At 37.3% G+C, this 22,969-nt stretch overlaps 1 protein-coding gene across 2 annotated transcripts in view; it reads right to left on the bottom strand.

Moving 5' to 3' along the window:
- The window catches only part of FAM91A1 (family with sequence similarity 91 member A1), a 40,534-nt gene that overhangs the window by 16,839 nt on the left and 726 nt on the right, over positions 1-22,969 (bottom strand). The window contains exons 2-14 of one of the 2 annotated variants that reach the window (XM_087825474.1): positions 16,628-16,712; positions 15,473-15,624; positions 13,772-13,829; positions 13,000-13,067; positions 12,341-12,454; positions 10,910-11,000; positions 10,468-10,530; positions 6,602-6,708; positions 4,963-5,001; positions 4,340-4,452; positions 3,781-3,896; positions 2,872-2,984; positions 2,436-2,522 (exon numbers count right to left, since the gene is read on the bottom strand). In XM_087825474.1, coding sequence (XP_087681600.1) covers positions 2,436-2,522; positions 2,872-2,984; positions 3,781-3,896; positions 4,340-4,452; positions 4,963-5,001; positions 6,602-6,708; positions 10,468-10,530; positions 10,910-11,000; positions 12,341-12,454; positions 13,000-13,067; positions 13,772-13,829; positions 15,473-15,624; positions 16,628-16,712 — 1,206 coding nt within the window. The remainder of the gene's footprint in view (positions 1-2,435; positions 2,523-2,871; positions 2,985-3,780; positions 3,897-4,339; positions 4,453-4,962; positions 5,002-6,601; positions 6,709-10,467; positions 10,531-10,909; positions 11,001-12,340; positions 12,455-12,999; positions 13,068-13,771; positions 13,830-15,472; positions 15,625-16,627; positions 16,713-22,969) is intronic. The other variant, XM_087825475.1, reaches the window with a different exon arrangement.

Raw genomic sequence — 22,969 nt, 5'->3', positions numbered from 1 at the left:
ATAGTAGGAATTACCCCAACAAGTAAAACAATTTTAGCAACCAAATAATACTAAATCATACAATTATATAATTTATATGTCCTATGTATGATTCAAATAGGGTGCTTAAAAACCTCTAAGGTCTATATTCTGCTTCATCCAGTAAAGTACTCCAATCCACAGCCACCAATTATGCCTCTAATTTTCATCACCCTCTTCACGATTTTGGATAACTGGGTACAAGGGACAATAGAGAATGTGACTTATAGCTGTTCACCATTGCTGAAAATACAGCTTAAATTCATTCAACAAGGATTTACTGAGTCCCTCTTATGTGCTATGACTGTCTAGGATGTGAGGATAGAGTACTGAACAAAACCCCTACCTTCACTGGGCTTTCATTTTAATGCATGTTCTTCTGACTCTGAGTTAGTCACCTGTTTAATATGTGAAAACACATACATCCCAAAAACAACACAGAACATGGAAGGACAGGTCTACAGCGGGAAATAACTAAGTGAGATTTGCATTAAATAAGATCAACCAATTAAATTTAATCAAGATGAGGTGTCTTAAAAAACAGCCAAGAAACTATTTTTAAAAACTAAACTTCACACTAATAGATCTTCCCAAGAAAGACTATGTGCTAAGAAAGATTATAGATACGTAAAGAGTAAAAGTGATTTTCCAATTTGCCATATTCGATAAAAGACTAGATGAGGTAAGAAAAATAAAAGTCAGAAGAACAGAACTTAAAATGCACAAGAATATAATATAAATGTATTGGCAAAAGAGGATACACAATAAGAAGTGGGGTTAATAAGGTGTTAAAGGCACTGAGGGAATAATGGAAATTTAAAGTAAAAGAGACCAGTTAAGGACAAGGGTTACCTCAAATCTATTTCTACGTTGAAAAAGTAAAGGTCCTAGGAGAAGGAGCAATGAAAAAATGTTACGGAAAGTCTTTTTTTTAAGATACAGGATTCAGGGGTCCAATTCTATAATACATCACACCCAATCTGAAAAGACAAGCCACAGGCTAGGAGAAAATTTTGGCTAAAGACGAATTTGAAAAAGGATTTGTACCTGGAAAATATATGGTTCACTAAAAACTTAATAATAAGAAAAGCAAACAGCCCAATAAAATACGCAAGTGATGTGGAGACATTTCACCAAAGAGATATATGGTGGGCATATGATAGCATCTAAATTAATAATGTTAATATCCAAACTAGATATGGAAGAAAAATAATAACAAATCTGGGTGCTCAATATCATTAGTCATTAGGAAAATGCAAATTAAAACTACAATAAAAAACCTCTACATACCCACAGACTGCCTCAAATCAAAAAGACATCCACATAGCATGGATATAGTGCAACCTGAACTCACCTATTGCAGGCTCGAATGCAAAAACAGCACAGCAACTTTGGAAAATATTTTGGTAATCGCTAGTAAAGGTAAACATATAACTGACATATAACCCAGGATTCCCAATCTTTGATGTCTAATTAAGAGACATGAAAACTTATGTTCACACATACAATTATAGTTATATTCACTGTCTCACAAAAACTGGAAACACATTCATAAAACTGTACACTCAAGAGAGTGAATTTTGCTGTATGTTAAAGAGAAGATATAAAGGAATTTACAAAATCATCAAAAATTCTCTAAACAGCCCATTTAACACACAGTGTTCATCACTAAAGCACAAAAGGTACCACAATTACTAGTCGAGAAACAGATTAGGCACAAGAAATATTTGCATAAAGAGCAGAGGACAGAATACAATATCCAGGGCATGAAAACGCTCAAAGGGCAACCAAGGCTTAGAGCTAAGGGAAACCAAGGCTGTCCTCACAGGAAAAATGGTGGTAAAAAGCAAAAGGTTGGGGCTAAAGTAGGTTTACAGCTGTGAGTACACAAAACACAAGAGTTTATTCTTATATCATTATTTATTAATCATTTGCCATACAAACAATTGTAAATCTACTTTTGCCCCACCCTGTATGGCTGAAGTATTCAGGAGGATAAAGGGGGTAGTAAGTGGACATAAATATGATACCCAGGGACAGGTGGAACAAAAACTTCAAATGAAACTGTAAGAGGAGATCTCAGAGAGTCACACATACATACATACATACAAAAAGACTATTTTAGAAAAATGCAATTTAAAAAATTACACTAGACTAAGATTTCTATACCCTATTTCTTCTTTATATCAAATTATGCTGAGTTAGATGAGATAGATAAGTCATTTTTAAAATCACAAATTTCATTCATCTACTCGATATGTTTAAATGTAAATGACTACCACAGTGTTCAGGTGGGGAATGAAGGAGAAACGAGAAAGAATACACCATGAATCTACATAAATCAATAACTGATGCTTTATCAAGCAAGAAAAGGTTCCAAATGCCCTGACAGCCCATAACAAGCAATCTAGATTTACCTTTTCCAGCTCTATAAGAAAGCTGTCCAGAGACTCATCTGAGAGTTTGCCAACTTCGAACATGGTGACTGCATGGCTTTTCAAGTTCTGCAATATAGAAGTGAAAACAAAAACACTAAAATGTATTTTGGTGCCTTATACAAGTCATTCAAATTCTAGTTTTCCCTTTTTATGCTGAGCATAGCATCTTATATTTATATTATGCTTTCTAATATATTTAAACTTAAGGGTGGGTGAGGTGAGAGGCTAATTCTTCTCATTACAAAAGTAAAGGTCACTAAAAGTTTACTATACTCCCCTAAGGAATAAAAGCAAAGGCAGTTACGTTTTCAAGAATAAAATCTAGTACTTAATAAAAAAGATACACAGCACTAAATTATTTTATATCTAATCTTTACTTTAAACATTTTTGTATTTAAACAAGAATTTGACTTACTGGTGAAAGATTTCCCATCATTAAAAAGGCAGTGAGAGTTGAGTCAAACAGAAACGCAATACGCTTTGTATATCCTGTAGACAAACTTAAACTGCTTACACTGGCTGTGTCAGCTGGAAAAAAATAATTTAAAATGAAGTAAATGAAAAGTATTCTTTGCTTATGATCTGCTTATCATTTTGGCTTCATTTAATAACCAGAAAGTACATAATTAAGTATAAGCAATACTGTCAACCTAAGAGGTCCCAATATAAAGTTTAAAAAAAAAAAAGGATTTTAAAAGCACTCACTTTTGTAGTAAATTTCTTGAAAAGCAGTAATAAACCAAGACTTGATAACTGTGAGATCTTAAGACTAACCAGCCTAACTTCTTCAGACAGGTCACCTGGCACAGGTAACAGAGCCACTTGGGGAAGAACTGGGAGCCCCTGCTGTGCTCCTCCTCTCCACCTCGACATAAAACCATGTGCGGCCTCCCAATCCCTATGCCTTGCTACCCTTTGTGCTGAGCCCATGCTACGGCCTTCCCTCACTCACCAGCTAGCTCTTATTCTTGCCCAAATATCATCTTCTCCCAGAAGGCTTACTGAACCTCTCCAGCCAGCAAGGGGCTCTACCTCTTTGCCCCCACAAACACTGTAACATTTCTCACACTGTTGTGGTTTCTGTGGTTACACTGCTTTCTCTCTCCCTAGATTTAATTCTTACAAGGCAAGTACCTTACTCATCAATTTTATACCCTTAAGACCTAGCATGGTGCCCAACATGTTGGTTAGTACTCAAGACTGCACACTGAACGAGGGACATCTAGAACAAAACTATAAAATAACTAAGTCCAAAGAGTTCACTCTGTGCAGACACATGCCATATCTGCAGAGAAACTCCAAATTAAATTAAGTAACTGCTAACCTGGGTCCTCTTGACTATTTGTATCAGTGTCAGTAGCCGACGAAGCTTCTTGTATAGGACTCCTGCTTTCCCCGCCATCCCAGGATAGAAGCATCTTTTGTGGGTCTAAAGTACTCCTATTAATGAAGAAATTATTCACTTTTTAAAAATCATATAAATAATCTTACATAAAGGTAGCTAATGAAGTCAGTACTTAAATTATAAACACCCATCTAAATCCAGTCATAATCAAGCCTGAAATTGAGATGTAGCCCCAAAATGCTGTGCCCTCACAGAGCAAAGGTTCTTAACCAAGACCCATAGACAGGCTCCAGGGAATTTAAAAACCCTTTAAAATTATATGTGAAATATTGTATATGCTTTTTCTGGGGAGAGGGTTCTTAGTTTTCCTCAGATTCTAAAAAAGATTCAACACATACAAAGATTTAAAAACCCCACTAATATTAAAGATTCATCTCAAATGACAGGGTGAATAAGTAAAATTTTTGTAGGTAAAAGTATGTTTTGTTTCACTTTCCAAAAGAAAACTCTAATATCTCATATTAAATAAATGAGTTACTTTAATCTGTTTATAGATGGAACGTTTCTCCAGGACGGATGAAGTTGATCCAAATTTATTACTTGTCCCTTCTTATGGGCAAAGCCCAATCGGCAATACATTGAAACAGCATTCTGAAAGAAATATATATAGGAAATGAGCATTTAAAATAAACCAGACATCAGAACCTTTGTAGACAAAATATTACCACAGACTATGCCTATAGTGATCCTCAAACATTTTCATCCCATAAGTAGAAAACATTTTCAGTAGGCTGTTCTTCCCCTTAGAACTTCACATATATAGAAGAGGGAATGCATCCAATTCTCTGGCCTGGTCCTTCCTAGATCTATCCCAGTGGCGGAGTTGTTGCTTTAATTATCTCATTACAAGACACTGATCAGCCTGCTTCCTGCTCTGCACAGATGTGTGGGTGCTCCCTTTCACTCTGTGGGGTGGAACACTGATTCAGGAGCTTATCTTGCTCTTTTCTATCTTGTAAGCACCCCCATACTGTGCACACTCCCTCTGACAGCTAAAAAGAATCTCACTGCCTGTTTCTCCATAGCTTATCAAGACAAAATCTATGATAAAATCCATTCAGTATTTACACTCTAAGTAAAAAGAGTATAAAAATTACATACCTTAACCAGGGATAAGTCTATTTCAAGGACATTTGCAAGCTGAAAAATAAAAAAAATTGTTTTACATTCTTAGAATTATCAGCATATTACATGGTTGCAGTAGACACTTTAACCATAATCAGCAAAATTTTAAATTATGAATAACTGAAAGACTGAATAAATTTTGAAATCAGAACTTTCTTCTCTCCATATCTCTAAGATGTTTATAGTAGTACAAATCCAGGTAGTGATCTGAACAATTTAAGATTCCTTCCTCTTTAATTTTGTCTCATTTAAAATAAGAAAACTTGCCTGGCAGGCGTGGCTCAGCGGTTGAATATCAACCTAGGGTTCAGGAGATCGAGGTTCGATTCCTGGTCAAGGCACATGCAGGGGTTGCAGGCTCGATCCCCAGTCGGGGGCAGGCTGGAGGCAGCCGATCAATGACGACTCTCATCATTGATGTTTCTCTCTCTCTCTCTCCCCCTCTCCCTTCCTCTCTCTGAAATCAATAAAGATATATTTTAAATAAATAAATAAAATAAGAAAACTCCTAGAGTAATTAACTCCTAGATCAACCAATAGTCTACAATCCTTTTACTCTACAGTCATGCTTAAAGATAGGAATACATTCTGAGAAATGCGACATGACACGATTTCGCCAGTGTGTGAACATCAGAGAGTACTTACACCAACCTAGATGGTATAGCCTACTACTATAATTGCATGTGCTGTACTTTCACATTGCTGGCAGTGCAGCAGGTTTACACCATCATCACCACAAACATGTGAGTAATTGAGTAAGTTTAAGCCCTACAGTTGGCTTTTCTTTTTGTAATGCAAGTGTCTGGTTTAAGCTTTGATTGCAAAGGTGGCCACTGCAAGGAAGGCTATCTGGAATAAACACCTCGCCAGCCACAGGACTAGATAAAGAGCATCCCCCCAACCCCACCCCACTCCACTCTTGATCTCCATAAGTGACCATTTGAGCCACATGTTTTGGACATCTTGATATTAATAACTAGCATTTGGGCTACCTGTTTCTTCTCTGGACCTGCCCCCCCCCAACCCCAACCAGCTGCCTTGTACACTCCAGGGCCTGTAAGAAACTTATTATCTTCAAAGTTTCCTAATGGATATTGCTGAAGGGAATCTTGCAAAATTGTAGTAAGAACCACAAAGGCAGGTCCAGCAGTAACACTGGTTTAGAAAGGGGAAATCTGTGGAAAGTGCACAGGGCCCAGGTGAGTGCCCTCAGGCTTTTCTAGATGACAGCATTACTATCCATAGACTGAAACCAGCACAAAACAGTAATTCATTGTGCTGTGTGTGACCCTAGGAACACTATCATGTCACTAGGTCACAGAAATTTTTCAGCTCCATTGTAATCTTATGGGACCACCGTCATATATGTGGTCCCTCTCTCATGTTGTTACACGGTGCAAGACTGTCAAGTCCTATGAAAAGTTATTTACCAAATTTTATAAATGCAGGAAGTAACTTAAGAAGAGTGACTTAAGTATATTAACAGTCCATAACCTACCCATGTATAGATTTTTAAAACATTTTAACCATATCATTAAGTAATTTTACCTACTTTATACAAACTTAACTTACAATCTTGAGGTTAAATTCTTTCGCAAGACGTTGGTACACTTACCTCTGCAACATTAGTATGCTCATCTATTGAAACAAATATCTTATAGAGTAGAGTTTCAAAATAATCACCTTGCACTCGATTCATTACAAAACCTTCAAGGGGAGGAACTAAAATAAACAAAATAGACTTTTCTCAGTAATACAATTTTATAAAACAAGAACATGTAAACCAAAAATCTATTCAAAAAGAGAACTCTAACTTAAAAGAATAAGTTCAGTTTGTGATTTATTTTACCTACTCAGTAGTAAGTTTTCTAAAACTCCCAAAGTTCAAGTCATATACAACCCTGTCTACAGAGAAGACTCCCATGGTAGAGCATAAATCCTACAAAGAGTAATTAATTCCCATGGACCTCTCAGCACTACAGAGGCAGAGAAAGTGCTGGTGGACATGGGCTTGGTAAGAAGGCAGGGGGCCTGGGGCTGTTTCAGAATGGTGAAGGCAGAAGAGGTACTGGGCTCAGGCAGAAAAGCAAAGGACTGACTTACTGGGCTACACAAAAACCAGGTGGAGGCAAGTGCTGGCTCTCTGCCTTTCTCTCATCACCCAGCTCCATCCAGAGAGGAGGGAAACGCATCTGTGTGACGGCCACCCACCTTTTACCAGTAATTACTGGTATAAACTGCTCTTTGGGGCTTTCTATTTTGTACCCTCCTCAGTGCGAACGAGGCCAAGACCTTCTGCAGCACAAGGCGCTGCCCATCCTGGCTCTCCAACTGAAAGTTTATTCACACCCACTTGTTTCCATCTCTTTGGTCCAGATGCTCTAATCCAATTTAATAGTGTTCTGCCCAGGTGATAATGGAAGCACTATACTTCCCTTTGCCATGCTGCCCTGTGGGCACATTTTCCTTGAAAATATTCTGCGAAGGCAGAGTGCTTAGGCCATAGCAGAGCTGGGGTATTCCTGTGTCCCTGACCCTGATACCATCTAATTGCACCCCAAACCTAACTTATTCCCAACAGACAGAAATAAGACAAAACTCAAGTGGTCCAAATGAAGGCACCATGAAAAACCACAATGTACATTTCAGGACAGGTTATTCACTTCAGATCTGGAGCACGCCATTTTTTTTAAGTTAGTGCTACCCATAGTTCCAGCCATAGTTTAGCCATTACGGATAAAAGGTTTCTTTTTAAAAATATTTCAGATTCCCATAATTGATATAATTATCTTCCTACACTACAGTTGTGTAATAATTAGTAATAACAAACATTTATTGAAGACTTACTAAGGGCGAGACTACTGCCAGGTACTTTACATACACAATTTCATTCAATCCTCTTAACCCCATGGGTTGTTCAATACTATACCCCTATTTTAGAGATAAGGAAACCACAGCACTGAGTAGTTAGAAATACACAACTCACATCTAGGCAAAAAGAACGAGGCAATTCTACATGATGAGATATAGAAGTCTCTAATATATATTAAGTTTTTAAAAAAGTATAAACCAGAGTACAAAACCTGTACAAAAAAAGTAACAGTGGCTGCTGAGAGAAAAATTGGGTAGCTAAGGACAGGGGTGGGAAGCAAATGTTTTTATATTCCTTTATAAATTTAGGATTTTTCTATCATAATTATTGCCTATTCAAAAAATGTTAAAAATAAATAAATAAATAAATATTCTTTACAAAGTACCTAGGAATAGCCAAGGAAGCTATAAAGAAAAGACACAGGAAGGCCTGGCTATAACTAATATTTAAGGTTACTCTATGTCTTAGCCAGTTTGCTCAGTGGTTAGAGTGTTGTTGGCCTGCGGAGTAAAGGGTCCTGGGTTCGATTCCAGCCAAGGGCACATACCTCGATTGCAGGCTTGATCCCTGGCCCTGGTTGGGGCATAAGCAGGAGTCAACCAATTGATGTGCCTCTCTCACATCGACATTTCTTTCTCTCTCTCTCTCTCTCTGAGAAGGCAATGGGAAAAATATCCTCAGGGGGGGAAAAGGTTACTCTAAGTCACTATAATGAAAATAATATGGTCTAAGAATAAAAACGAATATGTGAATAAAGGATATGAGAATTAATCCAACATAGAGAGGAAATTTAATATATGACAAAAGTTATGCTTCCTTTCAGTGGTTAACGAGTTATTGAAAAAACACTCTAGCATCTATCCAAATACTACTGGTTACGCAAACTGAAGAAAACCAAGTTGGACCCTCAACTCAAATCAAATAAGAAACTAAGTCCAAGACTACAGGTTTAAATATATATGACAAAAGTTTTCAAGGATATTTAGACTATTTATATGTCCTAGAAGCACTGTACCTGAGAATAAAGAAACCTAGAAACTCTAAGGGAAAGGTAGACACGAAATGCACAAGTATAAAGTATGACGACAACAGTACTTATTTTTTGTTGAAACACAGCTGGACTGCTTCCTCTGAAATCACCTTCAGGTGCCTTTTGTGCTGAATTTGATGGCTTCCATGTTATCAAACTGCTTTCCTTTCATGGGTTATTCCAATTTGGGGAACAGCCAGCCGTCACATGGTGACAGCAGTTAAATACCATGGTCTTGTCTGTACCACCAAAACTTGCCAGATGCTGTGTGAAGCATGGCAGACCATGATAATAGAGAAGCCACCCATTTAGCCCTTCTCTAATGCTTCCTTCAAACGTATTGCTAATGTGAGTCAATATTCAAACTATCGAAATGGACTGAAATGAACTAATCAAGACCAATCTCTGTAAGTGGATCTCAAATGAGTCAATGTCAGTTTATCAAAGGAGAGCAGGGACCAGAGTAATGCTTTCATATTTTCCAGTAGTGACAGGAAACCACTACCACCTACCTGTCTTCCAGAAATTAATTCCCTGTCAGAACATTCCAAATTTGAAAACTAGTATTTTATTTTTTATAGGGGCCACTATACAAACCAGAATCATATTTTCATTGAGTTTCTCAGCTGTCTCCCAAGCATAAAACAGAATTCATGTTTATGCATGGTTCAAAATGCATCATTAAAGAATCATCATACACACTAACAAATAAATATCAGGACACACAAGAGCATTGTAACTGGTCAAGATTCACAGTCATATTTTTGTAATAAGCCAGTCAATTGTTAATAGTAAGGCCATTCCTTGGAATTTTTTTGACACTTTATAATTGATTATACAAATATTAAATATCTTAGTAATGGTGACAGACAACACAAACAAGAACAACAGCGAAAAGATACGCTGGCATACATACTTGCAACGCATAACCTAAATATAACAAGTACTTCTACAAATTGGTAAGAAAGCTAACCTATAGGAAAAAAATTCCACTCTGTTCAAAAATGTTAACCACATCACTATCGTAGCAAAACACTAGAAATAATCTAAATGACCAGCAATAGGGGAATGACTGAATGAACTGATACACCCGTAAGTGTAGAAGGAAATACACAAGGGCCTTAATATTGATTTAACTAGGAGAGGCGGGTGAAGTAGGAAGGCAGGAGGAGATGAAGAGAAAAAAGACGGCAGTGACACAGAATGTAAGGCAAAGATAAGTAGAAATGGGTAACGCACAGTTCCATGATATTTACTGAATATATGTAAAAGCTGTGATGCACTAAACAAGGACTAAAATGTGACTTAAATTTATAAAAAACAATAATTTGATTTAGGATTGTGAGAAACTGGTCTCAGATTTCTATTGCTTTAATATAGTGTGTACACCAAATACTATAAAAATGAAAATGAGGAATTTAAGTAAAATCACCACAATATGTTACAGAGTAATGAGAAAAAAAATGTCTTTTTTGCAAAATTCTAACATCAAAGATCCTAACTTATTAGAGTAATAATCAGTGCCCAAAACCATTAAAAACAACAAAAAAAAAAAGGAAAAATATTAGCACATGCTTACCTGCTATACAACTGTCATCGGATATTGGTACATCCAGATAAATAAATCCTTTGTTATATAAACCTACAGAAGCAAAAACACCTCCTTTTAGATGGAATGCTAAACATTGAAAAAAACTGATTCCCGATTTTCTGTAGTAAAGATTCATACAATTGAATGTCATGTGAAAAAGAAAAAAGTAAAATAGAAGAATTAAAGTTCTCAGATCTCAGCTTCCCTCATATGCTTAGAACTACAAAATGTTTCCTTGTATAAATTTCTAGTGGATGTGACTAATTAGAGCCACAGTGGAAAACAATGGACTATGGCTACATTTCATACAATAACATGCCTTTAGGAAATATTACTATTTTTGCCTAATTAATAAATAATTGCTATTAATTGTCGATGGCTTAAAACACGTTTTTATGTTGACAAAAGACCATTTCTACTAACCACTTACTATGTACTACATTGTAATCTAGTGATCCAGAGAGCTGAGGGCCTGCATCGATGATCTTATCAATAGCGCATTTCTCAGGCAAAGTGCATATCTAAGAAAAGCAAAATATTTTCAATTAAGTTCTGTCCAAATTAACTAATTCATGTCTCCTCAAATCTATTCATGTTTATACCAATGATTATATGTCATTTGTTGAATCAACTACTTTTTTTTCATTTATCACTTCAGAATTCTAACCAAAAACAGCTATGTACATAACCATCAATTAAGGTGCCAAAAGATGCTACCAACAGAACTTAGAGAACAAAGTATCTATAGATAACAATACTTGCTGGTAATAAATGTTCACTAATAAATACCAATCTTACTCATCTTCTCTGAATTGGAATCTGAGCCATTTGTGATTCTGAACCTCTCAAAAATAAAGTTAATTCAAACTCCACATGATTATTATGAGTAAGAAGTTCACTATCTTATGACATAATTTGAAGCTTTGTTAGGAAGTACTTATATTGAAGCAAAATTTTTAAGCCTTCCACTCATTTGATTTATCTGTCCTCTGGGGTAAAATATAATGCAAACAACAAGAAGTCCACATGCTCACTGACATTTCTTCAGCCACACAGAGATATGACCTGGTCTCTAGGGCCCTTGTCCATCACCGCACCCCTTTCCTGTACATCATCTCGTCTAAAAATGCATAAGGCTCAGATTAAATGTGGTCTGACCACTGAGAATACCACTTCCCTTCATTTTGACACTATCACCCTATCACAGCACCTGCCAATACAGCAGTTTAGCGGGGTAATTAAGAACACAGGTTCCTATGGTGATGGGAGAAGATATGGCTTTGGGTGGTGGGCACACAGAGCAATATACAGATCTTGTAACAAAGGAACTCACACCTGAAACCTATGTGTTCATATTAACCATTCACCCCAATAAATTTAATTTAAAAAGAAAAAAAAAGAACACAGGTTCCACAGCAAACTGCCTGCGTTAAAATCCTGGGTCTCTACTACCACTATGACTGGAGCCATCTACTTCATTTCTCTGTGCTCGCTTTCCTCGTATGTGAAATGGGGTACCGATCACACATACCTCTGAGGTTGTTATGAGCATCAAATGAGGCACATCCAGCACACAGCAAGTCTCAAAAGTGTTAGCCAATATGATCGTCGGTAGCTGTAGCACCATGTCAATTTAAACTACTATCTAATTAAAATCCCCAGATTACTGTACGTGAACCAAGTCAAGTCTCCCTTATTATTAAAGAGTATCTTGGGAACCCACCAATATTATAGCCTACTAAGATCATTTTAAATTTTGAATTTGTTTAATTTTCTTCAGGAAAACCAAATATATTGTTATTTTTTTTAAAAAATTAGATTACTATAATTAGTAATTTTTAAAAATCTATAAGATAACTACCTTTATGTCATCTTCTGTGATATATCCAGCCTGCACCACCCACCATGCCTCTATGGCAATTTCCACTGGCTTTACTGGTAGAAGATCACGGGCCGTTTTCCTTCTGAAAAATTTCTGCAATAGTACAATTTGCAATTGGTCTAAATTTACTTTCTTTTTATCAATCCTACAAGAAGACTGTTTCTAACATATTAAAACCTTTTTAAATTCTTAATTTTCAAAATCTCTTACTATAGATACACTGAGTGGAGAAAATCATACTCAAATTATTTAGAAATAAATTACTAAAAAAGACTAATCATTAAATCTAGATCTAAATCCAGAAACTAAAATGAAACCCAAGATGTGAAAATGCATTTGGAAAAGTGTACTCATTTCATCCACTAAGTGAACCCTGGGAGTGAAATGAGCAAGAAAAAAGACCAGCACAATAAAATTGATTTTTAAAAACAAACTGTATGTCTTATGCCTTCAATTGTTTTAATTAAATAATCACTTAAAAGCTATAGCCTAGAGAATGCTGAGGAGTTTTTGTACCGTTTCTGTATTAAATATATTTTATTTGATCAGAGAAATTACAATTCATTATTTCTTACACTTAAAAAATTAACCAGACTGTGACAGGAGGATAAGAAGTGAGAAGGAAATGACTAACTTACTTTGGACGATCTACACTGATTCATCAGATCGATGTACTGGTTTCTTCCTATGCCAAGAAGCCTTAGACCTGAAAGGAAGAGCCTTTCCTTTAGAAACTTCCAGTACATCTTGAAATGTCAGTACACTCACAGTCCTTTAGGAAAAAACCCTGGGCTCTTGTTCATCTCCTGATATTGTCTGGCAATATCATATTAAAAAGAATTCTTCAAACAAAATATAAAAGAAAATGAAAGTGAGAGAGATGAATTCAAGATAACACTTTTGACAATGTTAAATGAGAAAATTTTTAAAAAGCAGAAATCCTCCCAATCTCAGGAAGTCAAAGTGCACCTCTCAGAAAAGTTTCTTCTTATACAACAGAACTATGTCACATTCCAAATATACACTTCATTAAAATAAGCATAATAAAACACCAGCAAATTATGTTGGTAACAACTGTGTATCATGGTGTAAAAATAATGTATACAAGTCTTTTCCCCTCATTTGGTGCACAACACAGCCCAAGCATCAGAAAGAACTTCACTCTCTAGAAATATATAGACTAGTTCCATTTTTCTGATTCTAACACTCCAAAATATTCCTCTTAGACATTTAGATTAAATCTTACATTTGACTTGTATCACCTGATAAAATTCCCATCAACAATGATGCTTCTTGTTCTCATCTTTCAAGTGTTTCAGGTTAAAAATACATATTACAATACTGACACAACTGCACCCATGCATGACGATACTCTAAACATTACCTCCTTTAGTGTGATTAAATACTTACAGTCGGCAGCAGTAAAATTGGGCAGAGAATCATAACTTTTCTCACTGTTCATAATGTCCTTTTTAAAAGAAAAAAAGGAAAAAATTTTAAATGCAAAATGTCCTTAGATAAAAACATGTGTCTAAATATATTTTTCTATAGCAAACAGAGGAACAATAACTATGACACAAAGCACTAAGACCAGAGTTTGGCAACCTAAAGCACACATGCCACACAGTGGCATGTAACTCCTGGTCTCAACCAAATAACTAAAGATCAGACTTTCAGGTCTGGGTTTCTCATAGCACTCTCTGTGAATCCCACACAGCTGCCCTGTAACTTCTGCCCTATGGAAGCTATGAGACAAATACCTCTATGAGAGCTCAAGGCTCCAGTCTCCCCACACTTCATACCTGGGCCTCGACTCCTACCCTGAGAAAAGGCCTAAAATAATGTGTTACAGCTCCGTCAACACACATCTAAGACATGCACTACCAGCAAAGTGTTTAACCACTTAGTCATCTTTGCTCCTGGGAGTCCCAGTCAGCTGCAGAGTTAAACTCAATATCCAGCTTCTTCCAACTCCCATCTGCTTTTCCAATAACAAACCAACTGTTTACTGTGAAAATAAGACCCATTTTCAACCCAAAAGCTATGTCCAATGGTGTAAGAACAGAAACCAGACAGCAGCAAACACGTAAACATAACTGGAAACTGATAAATAGGACAAAACCTCCATTATCTCCCCCAAACCTGTGGACAACACCAGAAAAAGTCAAAGAGAAGCAACAACGATTCTACTCACTGATTAGCAGCCACCTTCATTATGCTACTCTGGCTCTCAGGAAAGGGACTGATAGAAACCTAGGCTGTCAGGCCTCCAGCTTTACTTTGTATTTCCTCCAAAATAGGGACACAGGAGACAGGGGACAGAAGTGCCCGTGAATAAGGGGCTTAAGGACATAAGCAAAGGGAGCTTTTGTAAAGTAAGCCACATCATAAAGGGAGCTAACCTTACTGTTACTATAGGTTCCCAATTCCTTTAGTCCTAAACTTCTCTCTGCTCTTAAAGTGGACAGTGAGCGCAAAACAGTAGCACTCAAATATAAGTAAGCAGCAAATGAATACTAGATAAATATTGCCAATCTTTACAAAAAAGCTCAGTTTTAATAAGTATACAACTAGTATTTACAGTTATTCATCAGAGGCCTAAAACTGCCTTTGGACAAAGGCTAACATCTGAAAGTTAATAATTACAGAAAGATTAGCAGTGTGACACATGTATTATATAATGCTAGGTCTATATAATCATTTGTTGTTGCTACAGTTAATAAATAGCTATATACATTAAGTTTCTCTGAGCTTAATGGTCAATTCTGTCACCCACATTTTTAACTTTAATCATGCATTAAATGCAATAAATGTTATACAAACTCTGCTGACATAAATGACTGATTAATGTTATAACAGCATAGAGTAAACAAGGCTTTCAAGAACAAATACAAAACAGATACTTTTCCACTGTGAAAATACCGATAATGACAACTACTGTTAAAAGCTGGCTAAAACAATTAACTTGTAACCATCAGAACTTTTTACACTATAAACTCAGAAATAATGTTCATTGTCACTGAGAGCTGAAGAGCTGGTCATAATCTGCAAAGTGTACCTGACATGTAGTCCCACCCCATTCCTAATGGTTCAGGTACACTGTAAACTCACCTCCATAATCCCAGTATAATATGAAAACGGTGTTATCCTCAGGCCCTTTACCATAATATCTGATAAGTGGTAAGGGTACAGCATGAGATGGTCTCGACTGTACTTGAGTAGTTCTTCATAATATCTGCGTTCATCTTTCTTGACATGTTTAACTAGGGGAAAGAAGGTAATTCTCCAGTTTTTTTCAGGTGTCTTATACTTACATATAATTACAAATGCAATGAGAAATACTTTACAAATCAATATTAATTAAAAAGTATATAAATTGGAAGAGAATGAATAAAATAAACTAAGTTGGAACAAAGAAACAATTATACCACAAGAAATATATAAGTAATATAAATATAAGTAAAATGTATAATAGGACAAATAGAGAAATAATTCTTACCAAATCAAGAAGCAAAGAAAGAATGGAATGTCTACCCAAAAGGTATAAAACATAATCTATAATTCATCCAACCCCTTACTATGTCACTTTACAAGACAGCCAAACTGAATGGTAATTTTCTATAAAATCAAGTCTATTTTTAAAAATTATTTGCTGTTTTTTGTGATTTATATGTAAAAAGACATCTGACTTCCATGGAGTAAGTTTAAAAAGAAAACCTATCTCTGAAATACTATGCTTAAAATAAGAGTAGCACCTGGGAGGGAAGACTAGCAGGACAACAGAATAGACTATCAAAGTAACCTGGAAAATAAAAAGAAAACATTAAAACATGGAACTAACTGGGTTTAAAAATTGTTCCAACTATTTAGAAAGAGTTTTCATTAAAGCTATATTATTTGGAAAATTTATGGAGACAAAAACAAAACTCAAAGTCAAAACTTATTAAGAATTAATGTATTCCTTTTCTGAAATGTTTTCTTATCTAGTAAAAAGAGGGCATCTGAATCAAGATTAATATTCTACTAATACTCTAAAACAAATTTATTAACAATACTCTAAAAAATAATTTTCATCAGAATTAGAAAGAAAAATCTACTTGCTAACGCAAATTGTTAGGTGGGATGGGTCAGTATAGTTTCTTAAAGTCTGTACACAGAATAATTTCAGTACTATAACATATGTATTGAAAAGACAGGATAAGTTTATGACAATAAAAATTTAGCAACAGTCCAATTCTACCTCAATGTAAAAATGTCTCTACTTACCTAAGTTATTTCTGTACCGTAGCTGATTGCGGATACTGTACAGGACAACCTGTTTTTCATATTCTCTCTGTGAATTTCCAAGACTCTAAAAAAAATTTCAAATAGATTTAAAATAGCTTCTAAGCTATAGTACTTTTTCCCAGTAAGATTTCAAAACCATGCCCCCTAATTTTATCCTGGAATCTCTCATTTCCAAAATGGAAAAAAGAAGAATTTCTTAAATATTATAGTACTAACTTTCTGCTATGGTTTCAGAGAAAAAATGTGATGTGGTTATTTTCAGTCTGCCTTTCTAAAAGGACTTACTGAAATTATCTGATCTATTTACTATCAAATAAAAGAGCAGTTTGAGAGCATATCTCCACTTAACAAGGCACTAAGTTCTACTTACAAAGATTTCCTTTTCTCACTGTCCCCAATTTATGACTGTTGGATGAATGGATGGATGGATAGATTTTTGCACCTACTTTAAATATAAGAATGGCAACTGAGGACAAATCCCTGTCTGATAATTATTTATAGCTGAGGGATATGATTTTAGAATTCCAATATATTTTAATGTTCAAAACACTAACTGTGCACCTAGGGTTTTAAGCTCAAAGTTGGGTTCTCATGAAAGCAAAGAATACATCTACCTGATTATAGTCAAATTATATTTAATGTGTAACTATATACTTAGTTGAATGTGACTGCTATCCTCCTTCTAATTACTAAGTATGATATTTCCAACGTGCTATAAAATAAAATGAGACCTCTTAGGAGACTAATGACAGAAAGATCAGACGGTTCAGTTATTATACTTCCTACTCAGGTTTTTGAAAGCCAAGGTAAATATCCATACACATCCTTTCACTTAAGGCAATCTTCATAAAACAGATGAAACTCACATCTACATAAACTAGCAAATAATTGGAACCACCGGTGGGTAGTATTTTAAGGAAAAAGAGGTGATGTGAGAAAACTTTTTTAGTTTTTTTTTCCTTTCTTCCTCAACTAGATTATTTATCACAGGTTAAACCATAACTCACACTACTGTCAGAATGTACGTGCTTATATTATTTTCATCCATTTTAACATAAGAAGTAGCTAGGAATAAAATTCCTAAGCACCAAAGCTAGGATAAGTACTGAAGATATTTAGGAGATTCAAAATATTAAGGCTTCTGTAAAACTTTTAAAGGATTTTCTCTAGCTCTAATGCCAAATCAAAGTCTCCTTTTTAAGGAACACACACACACACACACACACACACACACACAGAGTAGACAATATGCTAAAATCTTAGCAACTTTCAAACTTGATGATTCGCTCTTCTGTTTCAAGGTAAGTCCCTTAGTTTATCTTAACCTAAAACCATTTTCTCTCTTTCCAACTCCATTCCTGGTAACTCCAGAATAAAAAATCTAAATCAAGCCACTCATACAAAATATAAGGGTCCACTATTAGCTAATAAGAGAATACAGTATCTTTTTTTATTATTATTAAATTTATCTTTATTGTTTAAAGTATTACAAGTGACTCATTCCCCCCCCATTAACCCCCTCCACCTCGCTCCCACCCCCTCCCCAGGCCTTCACCCCATTATTGACTGTGTCCATAGGTTATGCATATATGCATATGACTTCTTTGGTTATTCTCTTCCCACCCTCCACCCCCCTTCCCTCTTTCCTCTGAAATATCGTCTGTTGCATGCATCAATGTCTCTGGATCTATTGAGTTTGTGAGATTCTTTTGTTCATTAGCTTCTTCTTAAAGAAGACCCTTCAACATTTCCTGTGGTGCTGGTCTGATGATGATGAACTCCTTTAGCTTTTTCTTATTTGTGAAATCTGACCTTTAGTTCTAAATGATAGCTTTATTAGGGTAGAGCAATCTTGGTTGTAGTTCTATGTTTTTTATCACATTGAATATTTCTTGCCACTCCCTTCTGGCCTGCAAAGTTTCTGTTGAGAAATCAAATAACTGTCCTATGGGTGCTCCTTTGTAGGTAACTAACTGCTTTTCTCTTGCTGCTTTTAAGATTCTCTCTTTGTCTTTAACCTTTGGCATTTTAATTATGATGTGTCTTGCTGTGGGCCTCTTTGGGTTCCTCTTCTTTGGGACCCTCTGTGCTTCCTGGACTTGTAAGTCGATTTCTTTCCCCAGGTAGGGGAAGTTTCTGTCATAATTTTTTCAAATAGGTTTTCAATTTCTTGCTCTCTTTCCTCTCCTTCTGGCACCCCAATAATATGAATGTTGAGCCTCTTAAAGTTGTCCCAGAGACTCCTTACACTATCTTTATATTTCTGGGTTCTTTTTTCTTTTTGCTCTTCTGGTTGGGTGTTTTTTCTTCCTCATGTTCCAAATTGCTGATTTGATTCTCAGAGTCCTCTACTCTACTGTTGATTCCCTGTAAATTATTCTTCATTTCAGTTCGTGTAGCCTTCAAGTCAAATTGGTACTTTATTATGTCATCGAGTTTCTCAGTTGTTTTCATAATAACATGCTTGAGCATCCTTATAAACAAGATTCCGAACTCTGAATCTGTTAGCTTGCTTGGATCTATTTCATTTAGTTCCTCTTCTAGAGATTTCTTCTGTTCTTTCCTTTTGACATGTTTCTTTGCCTCCACATTTTGGCTGCTTCCAGGTGTTTGTTTCTATGTATTAGGTAGAGCTGCTATGTCTCCTGGAATTGGTAGAGTGGCTTTGTGTAGTAGGTGTCCTATAGGGTCCAGCGGCTCAGCCTCCCCAGTCACCTGAGCTGGCTTTCTAGGTGCTCCCCTGTGTGGGCTGTGTGCACTGTCCTGTTGTAGTTGAGCCTTGGTTGCTGCTGGTGTCACTGGGAGGAATTAACCCCTAGGCCAATCAGCTGTGAGGACCAGCTAAAACTAAAGCCAGAGAGCTGATGTGCCGGAGACACCCCTATGGAGCAGGATTTACTTCAATGGAGCTTTAGTGTTCACCAAGTGTGCCCCTTGAGTGTCACTCGTGGATGTGGTAGGGTTGTAATCCAGCGTGGTCAAGTTTGACCACCAGGTGCACTGTCTCTGGGGCCTCCCGGGAGGTGCAAAGTCAGCCTGTGCCAGTGCCTTGCCCAGGACCACCCAGCATGTAGTTGGCTGCTACTTGTGCTGGGCTTGGAGGTGTCCAGGAGATGCCAAGCTATGAGCCAATGCAGCTGCCGCTAGTGCCAGGCCTGGGGCCACTTATGGGGCACACTGCTGCTTGTTTGAGAGATTTTAGGAAAGCCCTAAGCATGAGGCTCGAGAGGCCACTTGCATAGAAAAGCCCCTGGAAATGGCCCAGATGAGCCTGCAGGTGGGGAGGGGAGGGGCCTCCGGGAATCAGGGGACAGGGCCAAAGGTGTGAGTCAGGTGCTGGCGATTCAAATATGGCGCCTGCCTGCTGGCTGTGTGCAGGGAGGACTCGTCAGAGGAGCCACGGCCTCTGCCAGCCCTTCTGCCTGGGAGGAAGCCGCCCCTCCAGCTCTCGCCCCGATTCCAGGCAGGTTAGTTCCACCCCAAGTGTCCCAGGTCCTTTCAGGCTGCTGCCCAGTGCTGGGCTCAGTCGGAGTGCGTCTGAGTGAGCCCCTGCGTGGGCCCTTTAAGAGGAGCTGCTGGGGATCCCGCAGCCTCCGTGACCCTCAGGGACAGTCCCCGCTGGTCACAGCCCGAAGTTGTGGGGACGTCTCTTCCCGGCCCTGGAGCCCTGGGCTGGGGGCCTGCTGTGGGGCTGGAACCCCTCACTCCTCCGGGAAACCCCTGTCGCAGAGATTCCCTCCCGGGTTTAACCTGCGGCACCGGGGTGGGCCCGAGGAGAGTCTCCAATTCAGCCCTGATCCACCCGTGTCTCCGCCCCTCCTACCAGTCTCGATGCTCCTTCAGTTCCCTGGTTGTGGGGCTTCTGTTCAGCTGGATCTTAGGAGGTTCTGAGTGATGGTGGTTCCGTATTTTAGTTGTAATTGTGATGTGGTTTCGGGAGGCGGCGGGTACAGCTGTTACCTGCTCTGCCATCTTGTTTCAATCGAGAATACAATATCTTTTGAACATCTAAGTCTTTGTAGTAGGCATTAAGTAATGACTGGTCCTGATCAACACACGTGTGCACACACTTACACCTGAGAACTACATTAAAAGTTGATTTACTCTCAGACAGTGCTGACCCTGCAGAAATACTGACCAGGTCTGACAAATGGAGTTGGGCTGCATATAAAAGGACCTGTAACAGATGAAGGAGCAACATAGGTAATGGGTGTAAAACACCCACCATCAGATTATGCTAAAAGCTTTTGCTCCTGTAAACCCCAATCCCAATGTGCATCTCAAAAAAAAATACACAGATTTTTTTTTTTTTAATTGACCCTTCTTGGATAATATAGAACCTCATCATAAGATTTAAAATGAAACAATTCAGAATTGTTTTGAACAATGAATACAAGATACTGGTAAACTATTTTTAAAATCCTAAAATCATGGCCCTATTCACTTCCTATGTGTGGTTTTTAAGTCTAGTATAGCCCATAACACACAAAAATATTTCATCTCATCCATATAAAAACAATAGTTTTGAACAAGTTTGGAAACAATAGCTTAAAATATATATATTTTTTTAATCTGAACCCCCTTCCCCCAGCTTTCAGAATTGGAAAATATGAGTCCTTTCCAAATTAAATTTAGCAAAAGTTACTGGAAACTCTATCAAAGTACTTAGTATCTCTAATGCAAAAAACAAATCCTTTCCATACAAGGAATATTCCCCACTTTTAAATTGCCTGAGCTTTAATTTAGCTCCTGGAGAAAAATCTCAGACTGATGCCATCACTCATTCTCTTCAAAAATGTTTACTAAAAGCCAGCTATGTGATAGGTGCTCAAAACACTAAAGCAAAACAAGTAATGTAACCAGAAAATGCAACATAGAGGGATAAGTGCTATTAGAGTACAGAAATACAGTGCTGTGGCAATTAATATATCTGAGAGTCAACTGATCCAGATTTAGGAGGTCAGGCATACCTTCCCGGAGGAGTTACTATCTGAGATTCAAAAAGAAGCTACATGCAAATCTACAGGACATGGGTACGGACAGAATTGGGTTTGTGTATTAGAAAGCTCACCCCAGTACAGTATGAAGACTGGATGGGAGGGTCCTATTCTAAGAGCAAGACACCAGAGATAGAAAGCTGATGCAGTAATCCTGGTGCAACTTGACCTAGGGAAGCAGTGGCAAAACTAGAGAAAGACCATGGAAGTACCTTGTAGAGATGGGTTATGCAATACCATCTACAAGTGGAAATTTATCTTAAGCTAAAAACAGCTATTCTTTTAAGTGATCTTACCAAAAGTTTTTTTAATTTGATGTCACATTTGTACCTAATTTTAACACTGTTCTGTGATTACTTTTAATAGTCATGGCTAGGGTTTAGAAATGTTTTTACCAATACTAATAAAGGTCAGTTATTCATGTTGGACATAATTGAATCATCCATCCTTCTTCCATTATGCTACATTTATTTTTGTGAAAGGAAGAGTAGAGGAAAAATGGAAACAAAGAAAACTGTTGGTTCTTCCAAATGTCTTCAGATATGTGACAAAACCCTAAAGAACAAGTATCCACCAGAACCTTCATTCAAGCTTAACAGAAACTTATTCCCTCAGGTGTAGACCTTTCTTTTTCCAGGTCAGCCTAAGTACCACATGGGCAGCCACTGACAGCCAAGAATTCTGAGTTCCTAACATTTTTTTCCACTTTTCTGCTTTCTTGAAATCATAAAGTGAAAGCATTTTCTCTGCCACATGATGCATCGCCAAACCTTAATTATTCATTTCCTAGAAGTAAGTCTCCAAGCTGGGAGAGGAGGCAGAGTAATAATTCTTACACCATCACCACCACCATCCCAAATTTTCCAAATACAACTGCCCAGCACCAAAAAAAAACAAAACTTCACTCTCAACCCAGGAGAATGGGAGGAACTTGAAGGTCAATCTATGATCAGAGAAACAGTGCCTCATGTGTAGCACATACCACCATCTTCGTACAATTTTACACCACCTGCCACGTTATATGTTTATTCACTTACCATCTTTCTTTACTAAAATGTAAGCTCCACAAAGGCAGGGTCTGTCTTGAACAAGGCGTAACATGCAGTAGGTGTTCAATAAATGTTAAACAATTTAGTAAAAACTAAACTCAAGCATTTGAGAACTCACTCTCAAAAACCTCCTATTACTCTCTTCTTGAAACGTCACTTATAAACCCACCTTGTCATGAGGATGAAGTCCAACAAAACAAAGTACAAAGCCCCTTCAAAATCTGGCCGTGACGCTCCGTCGCCTCCACTGCGACCCGCCCCCGCGCTCTCAGGAA

This window comes from Miniopterus natalensis, chromosome 16, assembly GCF_054644295.1.
Source record: "Miniopterus natalensis isolate mMinNat1 chromosome 16, mMinNat1.hap1, whole genome shotgun sequence".
Classification (NCBI taxonomy): Eukaryota; Metazoa; Chordata; class Mammalia; order Chiroptera; family Miniopteridae; genus Miniopterus; species Miniopterus natalensis.
Note: the sequence above shows the minus strand (reverse complement) of the source record. Positions and strands in the feature narration are given on the sequence as shown.